At 36.0% G+C, this 22003-nt stretch overlaps 2 protein-coding genes across 2 annotated transcripts; both read right to left on the bottom strand.

Moving 5' to 3' along the window:
- Nucleotides 1-15290: 15290 nt before the first annotated feature.
- LOC112045099 (catalase-like) lies at nt 15291-17831 on the bottom strand. Its single transcript, XM_024081175.2, has 2 exons — nt 17563-17831; nt 15291-16802 (listed from the first exon to the last, which is right to left on the bottom strand). Exons 1-2 carry the CDS (start codon nt 17653-17655, stop codon nt 15348-15350), a joined length of 1548 nt encoding a protein of 515 aa, XP_023936943.2. The 5' UTR covers nt 17656-17831; the 3' UTR covers nt 15291-15347.
- A 1890-nt stretch (nt 17832-19721) lies between these two features.
- On the bottom strand, nt 19722-21351 carry LOC112045089 (catalase-like). Its single transcript, XM_052882620.1, has 2 exons — nt 21223-21351; nt 19722-21152 (listed from the first exon to the last, which is right to left on the bottom strand). The coding sequence occupies exons 1-2, from the start codon at nt 21349-21351 to the stop codon at nt 19722-19724; spliced, it is 1560 nt and encodes a 519-aa protein (XP_052738580.1).
- Nucleotides 21352-22003: the final 652 nt, after the last annotated feature.

Raw genomic sequence — 22003 nt, 5'->3', positions numbered from 1 at the left:
TATTAAGATTATCAGAAATAGAAGGAAGGCTGTAGAAACTGGAGTCACTATTTGTATCACTAAGGGTTGAAACTGAAAGGAATGCATCGTCTAGGCTTACATCTTGAATAGACATAATAAAATATATGAGAAATATGAAAAAAAAATAAATAAATAAATAAATAAATAAAATAACAGTAAATTAAATAAGTAAAATTAGTAATATATATATATATATATATATATATACATATATATATATATATGTTTATATATATTTATAGTATAAATAGCAATATATACAAATATAACTAATAATAAACAAATTATAAATAAAGTATCTATATGTGTAATATAAAATTAAGATAATTATAAATTAAAATGCTTTAAAAAGTGTATTAAACAAAAAAATACATAAAACTTCCTGCTGACAGTATATATGCATAGAAATAATTTACTTGAAGCCTAAGTAACAAAAGTATCCACTCATAGAACAAAAAACATTTCGATTTAGAATTAAAACTAACAATAGTAACATTATATAATTCGAATTAAAGATAAAACTAACAATAGTAGGTATACTCGTACATTTAACCATCACTAAAAGTTAAACAAACACATTGTCCTTCGATAAGGTTAAACAGATCAAAGAGTACAATTATTTTAAAAATGTTAAACAAAATATGAATATATCTGTACCTACACAACAAAAACATAAGTACAAGTAACATGACAACACCTTTAATATAAAAGTATTTTATCTGCAGTATAAAAACTAAGACAATTTCTCTGTCTATACTCGTTGGAGTGTTATTCCGAGAATCAATCATGGCATTCGTCATTAGAATTTTAAATAAACAGATTATGATTACAAAAAAGTACAATTATAAAAATATTACAGGTGTTTGTATGTTACTAATATTAAAATTAAAATTACAGTGGCTCAGAAAGGCTAGAACTCAGAGCTGTATAAAATGCAAAGACTACCAATACATTATTGTCTGTGGTTTGTTTACATACCAGCGACACTGATTGGTCGGCCAAAAAAATGAGTATTATGTAGGTAGAAAGATAACTAAAGTTGCTAATAGCGAGATATCTGATTAAATAAATTAAAAAAAAAAAGAAATATTATATAGCTATTAGAATAATTACAAAGTACTAAATGTATAGTTTGTTTTTGCACTGGCTTAGCTAGTATAGGCAAATAATTTAGAGAAAAACACTGCTCGTAACTATCAGACATACTTCTTCACCACTCTTTTTGATCTCGGGACTTGTGTGGAAACAATTTGTGGCTTGGTAGCAATGCCAGAGGTACCGGCTGGAGCATTGACTGATTCAGTAACACTTTGAGGATAAATGGAGTACAACTCGGACTTAAAAGTTATGGAGTGGCGCTTACCATCAGGACCAATTACCACTACTAAGCCATCCTTTGTCCAGCACTTTGATACTCCCAATTGCTGCCTGGCAGCCATAAATGTTTCGTGACGATTCTTGGTTAAAAATTCGGCCAGCGTGATCCCAGTGCCTTTAAAACTTTTTTTTCCAAACCAGACTTTATTACGTAGCCGCAAATCACAAAATTTAACAAGAATAGGCCTTGGTTTTTCCCCTACAACTTGCCCCATTCGATGGCAACGGCTAATAGATACAGCAGAGAGCTCAGGAACTTGAAGATTTTCTTTTAGTACTTTTACTATTGTGGCGTCCACATTTTCTTTAGAAGATTCAGGAACACCATGGAGTAAAATAATTTTTCGTCTGCATCTTGTCTCTTGTTGGTCTACCTGTTTGCATAATAGTCCACATTTAATCCACAGTGCCACGAATTAATTATTTTGATATGCTTTTGCCATTTTGATGAAGTCGCAGTGCAAAAAGTTGGTCCGAATTATTTCACCACGGCTAAATTGACTTGACTGGGGAAAAAAGCGATCGTTAATTTTTCCGGTCAGGCTCAACCTAGCTGTCAAGTTGACATGAATGTATTCACATCAAACGCGACAATATGTGTTTTATGTTATTTACAATATGTATGTCGAACGCCATCTAAATAGATTCAAAAATTAAAGCGTGTTTTACATATTACTTAATAAGTTTTACATTTATAATATTACTAAGATTAAAGAACAAAAAAAAATTAGAAATATAAAATAACAGAAGTAATTATATGTTATTTTATATTTCTAATTTGGTAAAATCAAATCCGTAATAACAAAAAAAAACTCTACTTATCGAAGTCAACTGGTCAAATACGGATAAGGCCCTTATAGACGAAAAACAATTTCTTCACACTCGATGTTGTATTTCTCAACAAAATCATTTTATTTCTGCAAGAAAGTAAGTTATATGTATCTGATTTTAAAATACATTTATAAACTAAGGTAGGCCCTTAATACTTATAGCCTCTTGTAACCGCAAACAGAATACCATTTCAAGTGGGCTAATTTTGAGTAGCCTAGTTAGTAATGAGCAATAACGGAGGTCTATGACCTGCTGCGAGTCAATAATGCAATATTATGTAAATATATCTAGTTAGTTTATTGATTGTTAAAACTAACTGACAACTATTAGAAAATAGCAACAAGAGATTAAAGTAACAGATAATAAATAATTATCCTTTTTTAAATAACATTCAATTAAATCAATTTGTTTTCTTTTAAGTGAAATAAGTTTACAAGCAGTTTTGAAACATTAAGTAAGTAATGAGCCAGCTAGAAATTCAAAAGTCACTCTCTTAGTCTTTTTTTTATTTATAAGTAAACAGTTACAAAATTAAATAATGCAACCTTATAAATATACTCTCTTAGTGAAATCATTATTCCTAATTTTTAAGATATCCCTTTCAGCTATCATCAAAAACACTAAAATCCGGCATTGTTTGCATAATACCCATAAGGCCGAATTCACTGTATGATAAGAAAGTAAATTCATAAAGATTTTGTCTAATTGTCATATAACAAACATAAAGATTGTGACAAAACTAACAGTTAGGCTATTTCAACACTTATCAAAAAGTGATGAATCTTCTTAACCCCGGTCTGAAAATTTGCACTGAAAGGACATGTTCCAAAATGGGCCTTTATTATTTATAATTTTTAAGCAAGTCGATAGTATTTTTTATGGATAGAGGATACAAATTGCTATTAAGAAAATAATTTTCAGAACTTTGGAACCCGCATTAATTAGATAAATTTTTTTTTTGCTTCGCTCCCTTGTCTACAAATTAAACATAGACAATATAAGTGTTCAAAAGAGCCAATAAAACACCTGGAATTGAATTCATATCCGGTGTAAGCTGTCAATGTCATGTAATATTGTCAAATGTCAAATGTTGATCCAAGCCCTCGTAATTCGAAGCTAAAGTCTAACTAACCACGAGACGAATGTTTTTACTTTTATGGCGATACGAATATGGAGCGGTGATTGCAAATTCAGTTCCCACAAACAAATCATCCGGTCATCCGGCGGAACAAACAATGCTAAAGTGATTAGTCCATATGTGCGGCGGAACTAATCCGTTGCGAAGAGTATTGATGAAGAGCGCGACTGTTGGTTTGTTATAATGTTTCATAATAAATATGATTAAGTTTGTGGTGCACTGAGAGATTCGATTAATTGACAATTATTTATTTATTAATGTTTAACTAGCTCATTGGTCTAGTCTAGTGCATTTCTATGCCACATCGAATTATCAAGGACAACCCTGTGTTGGACGATGAAATATTTAGGTTTTCTTTCTTTCAAAAATTCGCATTTAGTAATTCGGAGTTGAGTGGTGTTCACCTATGTCTCCTTGTCGAAGTACTGGTGCAGCAGTGGCTTATACAGGCTGATTGATTGATTGATTGACACCTACGCGTCGCATATAACCAGCCGATAGCGTTATAAACTTTTAAGACATAGTTTTTAGTTACTTTTTCTAGTTGTAATTGATGAACCTGCTTGCAGTTATTTTGCCGCGAATATAAACCCCAACCTTAATCCCGGAACACAACGTTTCTTGGCATGGCGGTAGTGCTTCCACGGACTCCTATCACAAAAAGCTATTCCAATACTGAAATAAACAATAATTTCTAAAAAGTCAAACACTTTGGTACCCTAAGTCCGTCAACCCCATTGGAAAATCATAGTCCTGGATCTTTTAGCTCAGTTATGCTAGCCACTGACCATCCAATAAACTCATGATCTTGAAGTACAAACGGCAGAACATACGATGAAACTGATCGTGTGTTGGTCAACCAACATACAGCACACAATATGTAGCATATCTGAGCTAAAAGATCCAGGACTATGATTTATTATGGTTTAATACTTCATAGAACTTTCTGGAATATCTCACTTCCGTTTTCAGAATATTGGTGTACCATCAACTTAACGTTACATAATAAAATGTTTTGTGTCAGAGACATTGTCACGCTATAGTAATTACTCCAATCCAGATCTAGTACTGTGCGTGTGTGGATATTTTTGATGCACGCAGAACATACTAAGTCATACTTTAGGCCAGCACATATCTGGCAAGACGCAGCATTGGTGTGTATCAAGGAACTCAGTAGAACAAAAAACACTATTATTTACAGAAAGAGTCTTGTAAAATTTAAACTCGTATACAAGAAACTGATGGTTAGCGACCTGTTACTAAAAATAGAAAATCTATAATAACATTGTCCTGGTGTTACATAAAAATAATATATAAATATCTAAGCTTAATAAATGATCTCTTGCTTGCGTCTATAGCGGAAGTAATTGAACTGAAATAACATCCTGTGTCGATGAGGCTTGTAACAGACAGTGGCGTGCACAGTTTTCAGCTAAAATAGGCACTGTACCTAACAATTGTACAAAATTGAAATTGCAAAGCGATAAATTGACGCCTCCCGTGACCAGAAGACTGGCCTAGATTTAGGTCAGAGAATCAGTATTGCCATACAACGTGGCAATACTGCCAGCCTTCTGGGCACTTTACCAATGATCATCGATTCGGATGAATTCTACGACGCCTAAGTCTGATATATAATTTTATATTTACTTCTATTTTTGTGTAATTATAAATCTCTCATTTATTTATTAGTTCTTTTATTTTTAATTTTTGACAATGTCAATATAAATATAAAATACACTATTAAAAATTTGTAAAAAAATAAATATAATATTTATTATAATATTCTTAGGTAGTTTATTTAGTTAGGTAAATTGTTTTAGTTGGTGTAAATAATTGTACATTTTTAATAATAAATACATTTTGTACAAAATAGAAAATTCCTTCTCCAAATAAAGGTTCGTAATGAATCCTCAGCGTACGCAGGGCATTTTTGCATTAATTATGATGCGCACGGCAATAGTTTACAGATAGGTATAGTATACGCCGAGACTTGGTCGTTAACTATGGAACTCATCATACTCGTAAGAAGGCAGTCACTCAGCGGACGATGGAGCGAGCCACGAGCGTGCTCGTAGTTTCACTGTTTGATCGAATCCGAAATGAAGAGATTCACAGAATGACCAAAGTCACCGACACAGCTCAGCGAGTCACGAAGTGGGAATGGGCAGGTCACATACTTGCAACTGCTGAACTGCATCAGCGAGGCAGACATATGCCTCGTGACCTCGTGGTCAGGATGGACTTGAAGTTTGGCGCAAACTATACCTCGTAGAAAATAAACAGCCACAAATCCTTTGTTCGAATTCTAAGATCTAAGCGAAATTACAACGAAAAGTGACTTTGTTTTGTATTATGGACCCTCTGGGGTTTCACCTTTGTAGTTCCTGTTTCCTTAAAAGTAGAGGGATAAAAAAATAATATTTTATGAATGAAAAAAAAAACATAAGCTATTTTTCTTGCTTATAATGCAGCCTTCCATTATAGTAAAACAATTTTTAAAATTGGTTTCGTGGTTAGTGCTTAAAGCGTAACAAACTCACAAACCCGTTAATATTATTAGTTAGGATTAGTTTATGTTTAGTTTATGTATATTAGTTAGGATTAGTTTATTAGTTTATATATAGTTGTAAACAATAAGAATACGTTTGTAAGTTTATCCTTCGTAGGTAGGTACGCGTAAAGATTTCTATTCTATCTGTTGCACAAGCATATTTACGTTGCAGGCGCAGAGCCGTGACTGGTTTCTCTTTATCTGCCGCTGAGTGTGACAAGTCGCGGGTAATACATTGCTAATTGTCACCGTCCTTTACATATAGAGCAATTATGTCCTTACGGGGAACTGATAGAAATTAGGCTGTTCACAGACGTGGCAACTTGGAACTGTAATTTTCAAGTTTAAGTTATATATTACATGTTATCGCCGCGTTGCAACGACTTGCGGTACGGACGGCTTCAGTGTGCTCGTGGCGTTCGAGCCGTCCACATCTCTTGTTGTGTAATTCTTTATGGGTTACTTGGGATGGGCGGGGAGAGTGACTTGAGTGGACAAGGGGAGTGTTTGTTAACAGTCAAAGAATCCTTTAACCCTACACACAACGTTCACAAGTGCGTGACTTCACTCAAGGCCATTCTGCCATTCTAGGGTCTTATTTTGGTTACAGTTTGATTTGTTTATTAAGTTGTCCTGACAAATGTTGTGAATCATAACCTTTGATCGACATTAGCTTTCTTGTTTTTGTAATCTCCTCCGAGTCGGCTAAAATACCTAGTAAATATATTCACTGTTATTAGACATCCAATTCAGAACTTTCTTTCTTGCGTTTCTAGGTTTTATCAGGTAGAAGGTAACTACCGATTTCATTGATTTAGCGTTCCGGTACGATGTTGTGTAGAAAGCAAAGAATGGGATGTGGATTTTCATTCTCCTCCTTGCACATCACGATTGATGATGAGATTGTTGTCAAGGGCTAACTCGTAGAGAATAAAAAATTAAAAGAAAAAAATCGTTTAGCGGTATGTCTTTACCGGTAGGTCTAGCCACGGCCAAAGCCTCCCACCAGCCAGGATTTGTGGACCAATTGGGAAAACCTCAATCGAACCCAGGATCTCCGTCTTGTAAGTACATTACAAAATTATTTAACGTACAGCTAAATAAATATATATAGAACAAGAAAAACAATACATATAAGAATTTATATCTAAATACACTATTTTGTGAACAATTTATATTTATGTACCTACACTATTTTGTGTAGATATTTTATTTATTTTAAACAGCGAGTAAAATTACTTAAGTAGTGTAAGGAAGGTGGAGGGCACAAGAGCACGTGGCAGGTCACCAATGCGCTGGACTGATCAAGTAAAAACCGCTCTCCATGGATCGCTCCACGAATGTTCTAGGAGAGCCACACTGCGGGAGGAATGGCGACGGATAGTGAGGCTTGCCACCGCGCCCAAATGACGACCACGACCACTCTGTCAAGAGTGTAACGACGAAGAAGAAGAAGAAGTGTAAGGAAATCACTTTGGTTTTTTGTATCGTACGAGTATTTTCCCGATTATCTAAGCAGTCGCCTTAAAATTGTCAAGTGTGCAGATGGCCTAACTCCTTGCCACACCTAAGCGCAAAGGGGCGATAAAATTATGCAAATATCATAGTGTGGCTGTTGCTTTATTGACATAAAGTACTGTTATGTGTACTATTAAGTTGAATATATCGAAGTGGTTGGTTTTCCTGATCATTACAAACAGTAATCCAAGCAGATCTATAATCTATTATTTTTCCATTTCAGACAACGTAGGTACCTATTAATTTAAGTAAATTATTGCTATCATAAAAAGCTAAATAAACTAGATATTGAAAGGCCCAGGAAGGCTATAAAGTCGCGTAGTAGCCCTTTGTTTTGGGTTAAAATGCCACTGTTTAGTTTAATTAACGTTATTTATTGCTTATGTAACGCAGTAATAGGAATCAGAATAATTAAACACTTTGCTCTTTAAACAATTAGCAATTACGATAGTAATCACGTTTTACCCGTAATTTCGTAAATATCACAAGAAAAATATTAATACGGAAAACGGGCCACTGTCGGTAATGTAGTAGAGCTTTCTGATACTGAGCTTGACCGGGAAAGTACAGCTAATCCTATTTTTCAGGAAATTTCAATAAATGAAATCGAATTATTGAGTTGAAATTAATACCTTATTCCTCGATGATTATTTTATACCATAGATAGATATGTTACGTGCCTGCAAGATCACCGCAAAAAGTGATCCAAATTTAGCGACTCATTGAGCGCACACATGGACAAATTTGTATTTAATTACAATATATATTTATGTATATCTAGTTTTTATACTTCCTAAACACACAATTCGACATTGTAGACAATATAATTAGGTATTAAGTGTACCTATAAATAACTTTCGTTGTTTAGTATAAGCGACTAAATGAAATTAAAACAATCCACGCGAGGCCCCTACATCACCGCAGACCTTACAACTATCATGCGAATATTATCGAAGATTAAATTAATTGTATTCTTGATATAAACGGCTTTAATTAAGCACTACATGTATCTAAAAGATAATATCTCGTTTTTTTTGAAGTCTACTCATTCAAACAAAAAAGAATCACCAATTTTTGACAAATAAGAACCTGCACCGACATAGCTCAACGAGTTGCGAAGCTGAAGTGGCAATGGCACATAGTTCGAAGAGCCGATGGACGTTGGGGTCCCAAAGTGCTGGAATGGCGACCCCGCACTAGAAAGCGCAGTGTTGGTCGACCCCCCACTAGGTGGACCAAAGATATCAAGCGGGTTGCAGGGAGCCGGTGGATGCTGGCGGCTCGAGATCGTTGTGCTTGGAGGTCCATAAAGGAGGCCTATGTCCAGCTGTGAACGTCTATCGGCTGATAAGGTAAAGTAAGGTAAGGTATTGTAAAAAAGGAGCCTCGCAGATGCGCCTACGCCTAGATTTGTACACGCCACTCCACTGTATCTACATGCTAAATGATAAATCTTTTAATTTGTTAAAGTAATTGTATATTTTGTAACATTACGCAATATTTGCCGCATCGTGACTATAGTTGCGGCGCGTATTACAGCCGATTTAATGCGAGCGTCCCAGCGTTTGCAACCAACGACTCTACAGCCATTACCCATTAAACGGGCCGTTAAGAGACAAGTGACGAAACGTTAGGCGTTGATTAGTATTGGACAAGAGATTGTAAGCACATAGTTGTGCCTACTCGGGAGATTGGTTCCTCGAATTTAACCAACTGCCGAAAAAAAGATAGTGTGTTTTGTAACACGCTCTATCAAACGTATACAAATCGTATATATACGGGTTGACGATTTCATTATAGGTTATCTGCTTTCCTTTATCATCTATATTATAAAGCTGAAAAGTTTGTTTGTCTATTTTTTTTTTGTTTGATTGAACGCGCTAATCTCAGGAACTACTGGTCCGATTTGAAAAATTCTTTCAGTGTTAGATAGCCCATTTATCGAGTAAGGCTATAGGCTATATATTACCCCCATATTCCTACGGGAACGAGAACCACGCGGGTGAAACCGCGCGGCGTCAGCTAGTCATAATATATATATTTCCTAATTCTTACAACATGGACATCTTTAAGAAGAGAGTGAATAGGCATTTTCTAGGCTAGCGCGTTCCACCTTAGGCCATATCTATAGTTACCATCAGGTGAGATCGTGGTTGATCCCGAACTTACTTCTTAAATAAAAAAATATATTTTTTTAATATAACCAAAAAGGAACGGCTGTTGAGTAGTGGATACGGCAATACGCCAGCAGACGGGGATCAAACCTCGACCTCTCGGTGATGAGTCCAGCCCCTTTACCAAGAGGTTATTGAAGCTCATTTAGAATCTCTATACTTCAAAACGTCTTGAAAATGTCTTCGTTGAAAAAGAAAATAGTAACTTCTTTGTCAATACCAAATTATTGTAACTATCAACCGTTATCGAATATCTAAATTGAAGTTATATACTCTAAATACAAAATTACGGCCAAATTAAAATTTGTCTTTTATTTTTTGAATATTAGTTTATCGAGACGGAGAAATCTAGAGTACACCATTAAATAACTATTTATTTTGGAATGTTACCGCCTTTACTCTCTAAAACTAACTTTTATGTACTTTTAAATATACCATTTTGCATTTAATGAAAGATTGTTGCTCAGGGCATACCATAACTTAAGTTTTAACATCGGACAGCGGTTATATAAAAACCCATGTTTTCTATTATAAAAGATTTATTATATACGTTTTCAACGCTTTGAATTACTTATTACGAGCCACAGGCCTTTTCCGACTTAAAAAAGGGATGTTAGAAAGTTTGACGTGAGTTTTTGTGTATCTGACGGTTTGCGTGTTCGATATCGTAGCTTCTAAAGGAATGGACCGATTCTGATGCGGTTTTTTAGTTTGAATTTGAAACGCTAAGCTATAATTATATGAATTTTATTAAACGTCGTTTTTCTCATCATATTATTACATCATTATAAAACTGGGCACAGGCTTCTTGTATGTACTTCCAAACACAATCAATTTCGAGCCGCCAGCATCCAGCGGAACCCTGCAACCCAGTTGATGTTGGTCTACTTAGTGGGTAGTCCAACCCTGCGCTTTCTACGGGAAGTAAAATCATGAAAATTGCCAAGAGACACGTCTACACGAGTAAGAACTACACGGGTAGTTTATAATTTTATAAATTCGATTTTCGAAAATCAAAATCACAATTCATTTATTGCAAGACTTACTTTACAAGCACTGTGGAAATGTCAAATTTGACTGTTTGTAACCGATCACCGGTTCGGAAGGCAGATTCTGCTGGGAAGAGCCGGCAAGAAACTCAACAGTTGCTCTTTTTTTTGCAACTTAGGCAGACTTTGATGTTAGGAAACTCTGAGAGCAGGCCTATATCCAGCAGAGGTCTATCGGCTGAAAGAAATTCATGTTCTTCAATTCTTTACTATATATTTTTTATTTCATTACAATTTTACTTCTTGTGTGAAGAGGAAAGCCGATCCCATTGCTATAGATAAAAACAAATTACTGAAGATTTACGAGTGTAAGTCAAGCCTATAAAGTAGGTATACAGCCCAGAGCTATAGACGAGCAATTAATTCCCAGTTGTGTCTAATCAAATACTCATTAATCACGCACGTGACGATCGTAACGATGACATACGACTGTGTAACGATGTTTTATGCTAACAGTGGACCGCCCACTTTTTTTATCTTTGTACACACAAAATAGAATATAAATATAGACAGTGTTAGTGATTTTCTAAAAATGGTGCATTGATATTTTATGGTCTTGCCAAACATTCCCCTGACTATCTATATCTATACTAATATTATAAAGCTGAAGAGTTTGTTTGTTTGTTTGATTGAACGCGCTAATCTCAGGAACTACTGGTCCGATTTGAAAAATTCTCTCAGTGTTAGATAGCCCATTTATAGAGGAAGGCTATAGGCTATATAATATCCCCATATTCTTACGGGAACGGAAACCACGCGGGTGAAACCGCGTGGCGTCAGCTAGTCGATAAATAAAAGTTTAGTCTTACAACTTTTTCCTGAATGAATAATTCAGGGGTTCCTCGTCCCGAAGCTTGTCAATTAGTCGGACGTTTTCCTAACGGCTCAGTTCCTAGTATTCAGCAGCTAGAATAAAATTTCCTGGAGGTTTCTACTATCTCAGTTAAATTTCGATAATGCTTTTCCTTCTACAGTTCAGCACCATGAAACGAATTAGGGTTCATTTACACGAGTGGCAACTCTACCGACGACCGCAGTCGACTGTAGTCGGCAACGTCTCGGCGGCAGCCAACGACAGTCCACTGCAGTCGTCGGTAGCAGCTGCCGCTCGTGTAAATGAACCCTAATTCGTCGTCGTTATCTCCGTGTAGGTATGAGTATTCACTTATAAAGTAGACAGTAAGTAGGATTTTTCTAAAAGAGTTTTCACGGAACTACAGTAGCTTTAGATAAGCGAGGCTGGACAGAATTTAACCAATAAGTAGGTATATAGTTTCTAGACTGGACCAGGCGGACCTACTGAGTTTTTTTTTTCTAAAAACTTTGCAGCTAAAATACTTAGCCCAGAATTGGGAAGTTAGTGCATTGGAGAGCACTTTATCATTAACATACAATTGTGGTCGTTAATTAACACCATAATTCACTCTAAGACCGCCAACCCTCATTGCAGCAGCGGGGTGGGTATAAAGAGTGGAAGCAGTGGTCGATGTTTGTTTCTCTTTAACATCGCAACTAGTAAACCGATTTGGCTGAAATATGGAATGGAAATAGATTTTACTTTGGATTAAACATATGTTACTTTCTTCTTACTTTCATCCTGGAAAAATCCACGGTTCCCGAGAGCTTTGTGAAAAACTAAATTCCACGCGGACGAAGTCAGGCGTCCGTTAGTAGTTTAGATAAACCACTAGTTTTATTTTCCTTATATTCGAAATGATATGTAGAGTGTTTAACACGGGTAAAAGAACTATAGCCGACCTCGCTACGCTCGTGCGTCTAAATACCTCGGGAATTGATTCTTTCCACCCTCGGTTAACAATCTACTATTTTACAGATATCTATATAATCAACATTTTTTTATATCGCTACAGTCGACAGCCTTCCGGTACATTGCACAACGCACCACAAGAACTGTTTTCACTAGAAAGCTGGATCCGATACATGTAACACTAGAAGCCGATGAGACCTAACACTCCTCCTTACAAACGAGCCATTTGATACCAGTCGCCCCCTCACTTGTTCGTTTGTGATCTGGTAAGCCCTTTCGCTACATAGGTAAGTACCATCGGTCCCGCGGTTAACTGGTTCAGCTGCGCACGATGAGGTTCAGGGTTCGAATCACGGGTCAAGCAAACATTGGAGTTGGGAAGTTGGCGGTATTAGTACATTTCCGTATATTGGAGAGCACTAAGGCGGTCACTACTGCGCCTGATCTTTTACTGGTCGTGTCGGTCTGCCGTCCCATCGGGCTATGAGAGTGACGGAAAAGAGAGTGCACTTGTGTTTGTGCACACACTTGTGCACTATAATATCTCTCACCATGAGATTGGCTGCCGAGGCCGAATAAAGGAAAACAATACGGTCGGGGGCATTATTATATCAAATATATAAAATTCTCGTGTCACAGTGTTCGTTGCCATACTCCTCCGAAACGGCTTGACCGATTTTGATGAAATTTTTTGTGCTTATCCGGTATCTATAACAATATAAATATTGAATAGGCCAACATCTATTTTTCAAACCCCTAAATCCTAGGGGTAGGGTAAAAGTAGGGTATGACTAGGGTAGGGGTAGGGTTGAGGTACGGTAGAGGTAATGTAGGGGCAGGGTAGGGTAGCGATAGGGAAAAAGTGCATCATAAGTCAAAGCGAAGCTTGAGCGGGTCCGCTAGTCTATTATAAAGCTAAAGAGTTTGTTTGTTTGTTTGAACGCGCTAATCTAACAAATTACTGGTCCGATTAAATAATTATTTCAATCTTAGATTTATTTATCGAGGAAGTCTATATATTATCACGCTAAGACCAATATGCGCGACTTTTTCCTATTGAGAGCTGCGTGCGCTACGTAAACGGTTAAAGTTTCGCAAAAATGTACGACAGAATTGTTCCACTTTAAAAGTTCTAAAAAAAAAGTCCGCGACAGTTCCCGCGGGATTTGTGAATAACTGAAATGCACGCGAACGAAGTTGCGGGCGTCCGCTAGTTATTAAGTATCTACTGGACATTGCTCCCTAAATATCATAGGAAGATCGGATCACGAAAGTGTTCCGATGTTCAATTTTAAGTCATAAATCGTAGAGGTATAAATAGAAAAATGTGATGTGCCTGTTAACGATGAAATAGAAGTATGAAAAAATTACTTCTCAATTTTCATTGCGCCTGCGCATAATTTTAAAGCAATTTGCTGCAGCTATAAGATTGCTTTTATAAAGATGGACTTTTAGCACATAATTAGTAATAATTAGCTGACCCGACAAATGTTTTGCCTTAATGGGGGTGCCATCCTTATCAAATTAAAATTTAATTCAAATAGTTTTAGTTTAAAAAGCTTTCGAATCGTGTATTATTAGATAATGGTATATTAATTAGACAAAAACTTATTTTTTATATATTAGATTGACGGAGCAATCACATGACCCACTTGATGGTAAGAGGATAAGAGGAAAACCATTATAAATAAAACACTTTGCAAGTCTTGCAAGGACGATATAAAAAGAAGGTAGTAAAGTAAGGGTTGGAAGTGATTCCTGCCTGATGGCAGAAGTCCGTAAGCATTTTTTCCTCCCGGAAAAAAAGAGTAGGTATCCGCTAAGAACGGATTTTGCAATAGGTCTATTTTTTTTATTTAGACCTATTTTATTTATTTTTTTTATATAGGTCTATTTTAAATAGGTCTAAGAGCCGTGATAGCCCAGTGGATATGACCTCTGCCTGCGATTCCGGAGGGTGTGGGTTCGAATACGGTCCGGGGACCGCACCCAACTCCTTAGTTGTGTGCAATTTAAGAAATTATATATCACGTGTCTCAAACGGTGAAGGAGGTTATGATCCTAATCGTGAGGAAACCTGCATACCAGAAAATTTCCTTAATTCTCTGCGTCTGCAAAATTTGCAGACTTCACGTCTGCAAATCCGCATTGGACCAGCATGATGGACTACTGGCCTAACCCCTCTCATTCTGAGAGGAGACTCGAGCTCAGCAGTGAGCCGAATATGAGTTTATAACGACGTAATAGGTCTAAGGGCGGACATAGTCGCGATCGCTAGTAGGTAACTATAAAACATTACGACAGCTATTAGTAACCTTGACCCTTAATAACCCCGTCCTAGTTAAAGATCCCTTTAAAAATGGTTTTGTTTGTATTATTTTAATTTCTATAGGTAAAATATTTTCCAATTTTTTTACTTACTAGGTAATAGTTTTAGCCTTTGTGGTTTCAGATCTCGAGGTTCTGGGTTCTAACCCTGAGATTTGATATTCTGAGTTTCTTTTAAGAAATTTTCAGTTTAAATCCTGGAGTTGGTGGCGTTACAGTTTACACCACCGTGCCCCAAAGAGCACGTTAAACCTTAGGTCCCGGCACCCGGTCACTGTAATCAACATGTTAATGAATTTAATGTTATTACCCTGTACCCGCCAACCCGCATTGGAGTAGCGTGGTGAGTCTAAATTCCATATCCCTTTGAGCAGAGTGGGCCTATAAAATAGGTAATGATAATGATGATGATGAATGCCAGAACCAACAAATGTTCTACCTGATGGTAAGTGGCAAGCATCGCTAAGGTTTATAATCTAACAAGAAGGAACTAAAAACAAATTAATAAAACGTTGTATATTTTAATGGGTATTTACAATAAATTAAATACTTAACTTAAATATTATCTAAGTATAAATAATGTTTAAATTTAATAATAAGGATAAGAGGAACCTTGATATTGTTTAGTAGTATTTGACCTTAATCCTTGCTCTATTCGATAACCTAGATCAGAGTGGATGTTACTGAAAACTTTGATTGCTCTATCTTGAAGAAAACTGGCGGCAGATCCTAAACTGTACAGTATATTTTCGACCAGCCTACTTCGTTCTTCCTTTGTCATTTCGTTCATATATAGTTCACTTGCCTGTCTATAATTATTAGGTTCTGGTTCTCTGATTTCGATCAATGGTATCCTATTTTTATCATCATATGGAACAGGGCCGTTGAAAGAGTTCGGGAAATAGTTAGGTATATCTTTACCATTGTCTTTAACAGGAGCTCTACCGTCTCTGTTATATACTTGCATACCTTGGGAACGGAAAGGACAATTTACTGGTATTTTATGGAAATTCGCTCCTAAGCGGTAGTACTGAGCATCTCTGTAAGCTAAGCGTCGAGCTTCAAAAACTTTATCTGGACCACCAAGTATACCAGGAACAAGATTTGCCGGACTGTACGCTAACTGTTCTATTTCTGCAAAATAGTTTACCGCGTTTTTGTTAAGAACCATTTTTCCTACTTGTCTTAAAGGATACTGGTCTAGAGGAATAGTGTTAGTGACATCGAACACGTTAAAACCAGCATGTTTGATATCATCGACCGATAAAATTTGTACACTAACAGTCCAACTTGGAAAGTCACCATTTCCAATCGCTTTATACAAATCTCGAGTGAGGTGATCTGCATCCTCAGCGCTAATTTTCCTGGCCTCCTCTGCTCTTAAGTTTTTGATTCCAGCGTCTGGTGTGAAATGGAATCGGACGAAGTGTATATCGCCTTTCTCATTTTCAACTTGGTACGTATGGATACCAAAACCTGGCATATTTCTATAGCTAGCCGGAATACCGCGGTCACCAAATATTAATAAGAACATGTGTATACTCTCAGGTTGCAGTGTTAAAAAGTCCCAAAAAGTGTTAGCGTCGAAAAGATTTGTGGCTGGGTTTTTCTTCTGCGCACGAACGAAGGTAGGGAAGAGACGTGGATCGTTGTAGACATACATAGGAGTACTGAAGCCCACAATATCGAAATTTCCTTCTTCTGTGTAGAACTTAACGGCGTAACCTCGGGCGTCTCGGGAGGTGTCACTACCGCCTCTTTCCATGACAACCGGTGAGAACCTCGCCGCAACCGGTGTCTTCTTCCCAACACTACTGAATAACTTTGCTTTGCATATATGTGAAAGGTCATGCGTTACTTCAAAATATCCAAAAGCACCGCCAGCTTTTGCGTGAACCACGCGTTCTGGAATCCTTTCACGAACCAAATGTGTCATGGTGTCCATAAAATATTCGTTAAAGATGAGTCTTGTATTAAGTGTATTTAAAGCTTCGCTATACGGAACCGGCGCTCCGGCGCTTGTGGTCATTATACCAACTGGACCCTAGAAGTATACATAATAACAATTATCATTTGAATAATTTATAAAACTATGCAAAAATGAGAAAAATGTAATCAAGTTGGTAGTTGGTAGACCCACAAATATACATGAGAAAATTAAATTATTGAATATGCTGCGCGTGATTTGCTAGCATTATCGAGCTTAGAAATGGAATTATAATTGATTTTCCATGCAAAAATATTACAAAACCATATTGTAATTTAAAATATAAAAATATTTTGTCATAAAGTCACTGATTTTGTAAACCTAGAAACAAAATAAAAGAGAAACTTCATATTATTCGAACAATTATATTGTAAATTATCAAGAAACTGTGGTTTTTGAAAACGAGTTAACGCTCAATTGAATTTTAAGATCATAGTCGCATAGTGGCACTAGTATAGAAAAAATAAGATTTATTCAACCTATAATATCCTAAATTAGTTTCTTGGCATCATATTAAATACTTTTAATAGATCATTTTTACTATAGTATAAAATATAGGTAAAACGTTTTTGAAATCTCAAGTCTGTAATGCGCAATTACCGATGTGGCAAACAAACACTATTTACTTTTTAAAAAAAAAAGCCGGCAAGACATTCTTTTAAAAACACTACCTAAATAATGTTATAACATTGTGTCGCTATTGTACCCATCTCATCAAACGAATTTGTACTGTGCTCTATCCCTAAGCATTAACTTTTGTCTTGTATAATTGGTCTTGTTTGAAGTAAAGGATTAATTTAAATGTGAAGTTACTCACCGAAGTCTTCTCTTTGAACAGGATGATCTGTTGTGCCGCTGGGTCCTGCTGCTCCGCGGCTGCGAGCGCTGCCATCATCACAAACACCAGCATTGTACTCAGTCATATGCAAACGAGCAACAACACCAAGACACCTCACCACCGGCTATATAATGCTCTGAATACAGCGACCTTGCCATGATCAAAGACTGCCCGCAACGATTTCCCAACTACAAGTATAATAAAATTGATCAACGTACGTAAGAATTGATCGTTTAATGGTGACACAACTTCTTTCGCTTCTGAAATAATAAAAAGTGTTACTTCAGCAACTATAACAGTGGATAATGTTACGTCAACAGTTTTTTCACTTACAACACAGTATTCAAGTTCATTTGTTTGTAATGCATTGTGTTTGCAAGTCATGTTTCTATTTACTTTATTGATTTTTTGTCAACTACCTATCTTAGGTAAATGAATATTATTTAGTCATTCATGTTGTAGAATAAAAAATACATCACCAGGTAAACATTCTTTTCCACAACCCGTTGTACGCTGTACGCAAAATTTCATGATGATCAGTTTCTTTTAATTCATTGACAGGTCAGCCCTTGAGTTTTACACACCAATACCAACTTGAAAGATGTGCAAGTCTATTCTACCCATATCATTCTCTGGCGCCGCGACGCTACCGCAGTGCACCATGTGACTTCTCCCTTACTTGGCGGTGTGATTTTGCCGCTTGGGTGGTAACTGACCTTGAACAATCCCCTATCGTGAGGTACATAACAAAGGTGTGACACTGTCAGCGTTTTCCATGTTTTGTGTGTGACACTGTTGTTTTCATAATGTACTTACTTCCCTATTTTCTTCTTAGTATATTTTAAAAGAAAAAAATAATTAACACAGCACATAATTGATAAGTAATGATTACGTTATTATTATTTTAATCATAGATTGTTATCGTACATGCACGCTATCCTGTTTACTCAATGAGATCACGTAATAAAAAATTACACAAATTCGAAAATTGCACAGAAATAAGAGTTACAGCATTTATCATCGTTGGATCTATTTGAGTAAGTGAAGCGGATATTTTCTTTTACACCTCCGGTTAATGCTGCAATCTATTACTGTACATAATTATTCCTGTAGACGCTTCAAAATTATTTGACCTTCTGAGTCTTTTGTTTGGCTTTACACTGAAACAAACGGTAACCAAACCCCGTATATTGTAAATTCTGAAGATTGATTTGTTAGTCAAAACGTAAAATTTTGCTATAAATTTATAATATTCTGAGTTTTAATCTGATCAGAGGAGACACAAACCTAAAATGCAATTTGTTATTATTTTATTATTTTGCTAAATCCCGCAAAAAAACTTATGAATCCAGGTAGCACCGCCACCTAGGCGCGTAAATGCATTTTCCTACGTTTCTCTCAAAGCTCTAGTACCCTCAACAAATTTATGACTATATAATTTTACATTAAGTAAATAAAATATATTTGGGCGGCAAGTTTACGAAAATAGTCCATCCAGAGCATTACTGCTGTAAGGCTAAAGGGGCCGTACTCATCGCCAAGAGGTCAGCCTCCACATTCTGTAAAGTTACAGTGATGTAGCATTACTCATTCCCATCATTCCCATGACAACTTCGTCGTTAGTGACATTTTATTGAAATAAAGTTCAAATTTTATTAAAACTTGATAAAGGATAAAGGAATCGTCGTCGTATTACATCGAATATTACGTCGACGATTATAAAATAGCAGAATCACAGGTTCTATATCCGCCTATTGGATTATCGTACCCACTTGTAGAACACTGTATTTACGGCTAACACAAGAAATAAATAAAAATATTAATACAAAATATATTTTTTTTAATCTATTACTAGAGATTAGATAATAGAACTTAATAATAATAGAAGATAAAACAAAATTATATGTGCAAAATCGCATAATTATTTTAATGATTATTCCTTTTTACGTAGTAGCTTAACTTTAAATGTAATAAAATAATACACGGATTGACAGCTACTTATTTATTAATATTTAAAGAAACAAACAAATTTAAAACTTTATATTTTGAATACGGTAGTTAATTTGTTTTCAAAACTAGTATTTGAACCTAGATTTAATCATTTTTAACAAGCCAGAATCCACAAATAGTATAAAATATTACGGTGACAGTGTGCAGGTTTCATTCGCCTTCAATCCTTGTGCTACTCGAGTAGATAGGTCTGGGTGAATTTTGTAGAATAATTCTACTGCTCTTTTCTGTGTCAGGGGTATACTTTGTTTCAAACTGCATACTATATTTGCAATTAATCTACTTCGCTCTCCACTAGTCATTTGGTTTATATATAATTCACTTGCTTGATCAAAGTTATTCGGTTCTGGGTTTTCGATAACGTCCATCACCTTTGGATTATACAAGTTCATATAAGGAACTGGACCATTAAATGAGTTTGGATAATAATTGGGAATATCTTTTTCATTATCTTTAGCTGGTGGAGCTCCATCTCTATTATATGTCAGTGTTTCCGTGCGGTAAGGGCAATTAACGCCGATTTTATTAAAATTTGCACCCAGTCGATAAAAAAGTGCATCTCTGTAAAAAACTCGACGTGCTTGAAACAGCTTAGTTGGCTCCCCATAAATGCCAGGGACTAGATTACCAGGACAAAAGCCTATTTGCTCTACATCAGCAAAGAAATTTTTGGGATTCCTATCTAGTACTAGCTTACCCACTTCCTGCAGAGGATGTTTATCCAAAGGAATAACTTTAGTTGTATCGAATACGTCATATGGGGCATTTTTTACATCATCCATAGTTAATACTTGGACATAAATTGTCCACGAAGGAAATTTGCCGTTTGCAATATTTCTGTATAATATTCTATTATGATAATCTAGATCAGAAATATTTCTGGCTTGTTCTGAAGTTAAACTTTTAATGCCTTCATCAGGTATAATATGAAAATTAAGAAAATGCAATTCTCCTCGCTTGTTTTCAACCGGATACGTGTGTATACTAAATCCAGGCATGTTGGCATAGTTTGCAGGTATTCCACGGTCTCCAAAAACTAACAGAAACATGTGAAGACCTTCAGGATTTAGCGTCAAAAAATCCCACAGCGTTTTTAAGTCCCTAAGATTAGTTGACGGATTCTTCTTTAATGCGTGGACAAAATTAGGAAATCGTAGAGGATCTTTAGATACAAACATAGGTGTGTTTAATCCTACTATATCAAAATTTCCTTCTTGTGTATAAAATTTTATTGCAAACCCTCGAGCATCTCTTGTCAAATCGCTACCTCCCTTTTCAGACAGAACAGATGAAAACCGGACTGCAACAGGTGTTTTTTTTCCTATTTTGCTGAACATTTCGGCTTTACAAATATGAGTTATGTCACGAGTGACTTGGAAGTAACCAAAGGCTCCTCCACCTTTAGCATGCACAACTCTTTCGGGTATTCTTTCTCGATTAAGATGAGATAATCTTTCCATCAAAAATTCATTATCCATTAGTAAAGTGTTAAGTGAAACAGTAGCATCGCTGTAAGAAACTGGTGCTCCACTACTAGTTGTCGTCACACCCACAGGGCCCTGAAAGTTTATTTTATTTGAATGAAATATTTACTCATTTGCTTTAAAAATATTAATGACGAAGTCTTACCGCATATCGTTCCTTGAAGAACACAATTTGATCTGTAGCAGGGTCGTAATTCCCCAACGACGAATTTTGATTTTCAAACGCAAAAACAGTAGATACAAGAAATATTGTAAATTCAAGTATTTGTAACATTGTAATGTTTCAAACTAAACCTATATTTGCAAGAACCGCTTAATAATGTAACTGTGCTATCAGTTTAACGTCTCAAAAAATAACAAATACAAATTAGCCGATTAACTATTATCGGCGCATCATGAAATATATCGGTGGACCTTATTTAAACATGAATTTTTATTAGCATCATACAATTAAAAAAAAATACGTTTCAGTGTAAATTGGGTTATCTTATGTAGACTCAATAATGTTATTTTATCAAGCTTCTGACGTTGTGTTGATGCAGTAAAAGATGTTTATAGACTTACTTGGAAAAGGTAGTATCGGTAGTATTTTTTTCTTATAAAACGGTTTCTTAACGGCTTCCTGCAGAAGCGCTCAAAAGTCTGCATTGCGAACACTGAGATGGCTACCTCCGACATTGTATACAAACAGACATTTGTCAGCTGTACGTTACCATAGGTATATAGCTCCTACCACAGCTTTTGATACATTGTGCCACACATCAGCAGCACCAGACACCAGTGGGGCCAGCATGCGACCAATGAAAACAACATATAGACAAAATGTCGTCGGAGTTAACCCAGTCCCATATCTTTCGTACCAACGCAATGAGAGAAACAGCGGTATTTCCGGTTGCGCTACCATATGTTGAATTTTGTCTACTTCT

Source organism: Bicyclus anynana, chromosome 7 (genome assembly GCF_947172395.1).
Source record: "Bicyclus anynana chromosome 7, ilBicAnyn1.1, whole genome shotgun sequence".
In the NCBI taxonomy this organism is placed as follows: Eukaryota; Metazoa; Arthropoda; class Insecta; order Lepidoptera; family Nymphalidae; genus Bicyclus; species Bicyclus anynana.
The sequence above is the reverse complement of the archived record's forward strand: the minus strand, read 5'-3'. Positions and strand labels throughout refer to the sequence as shown.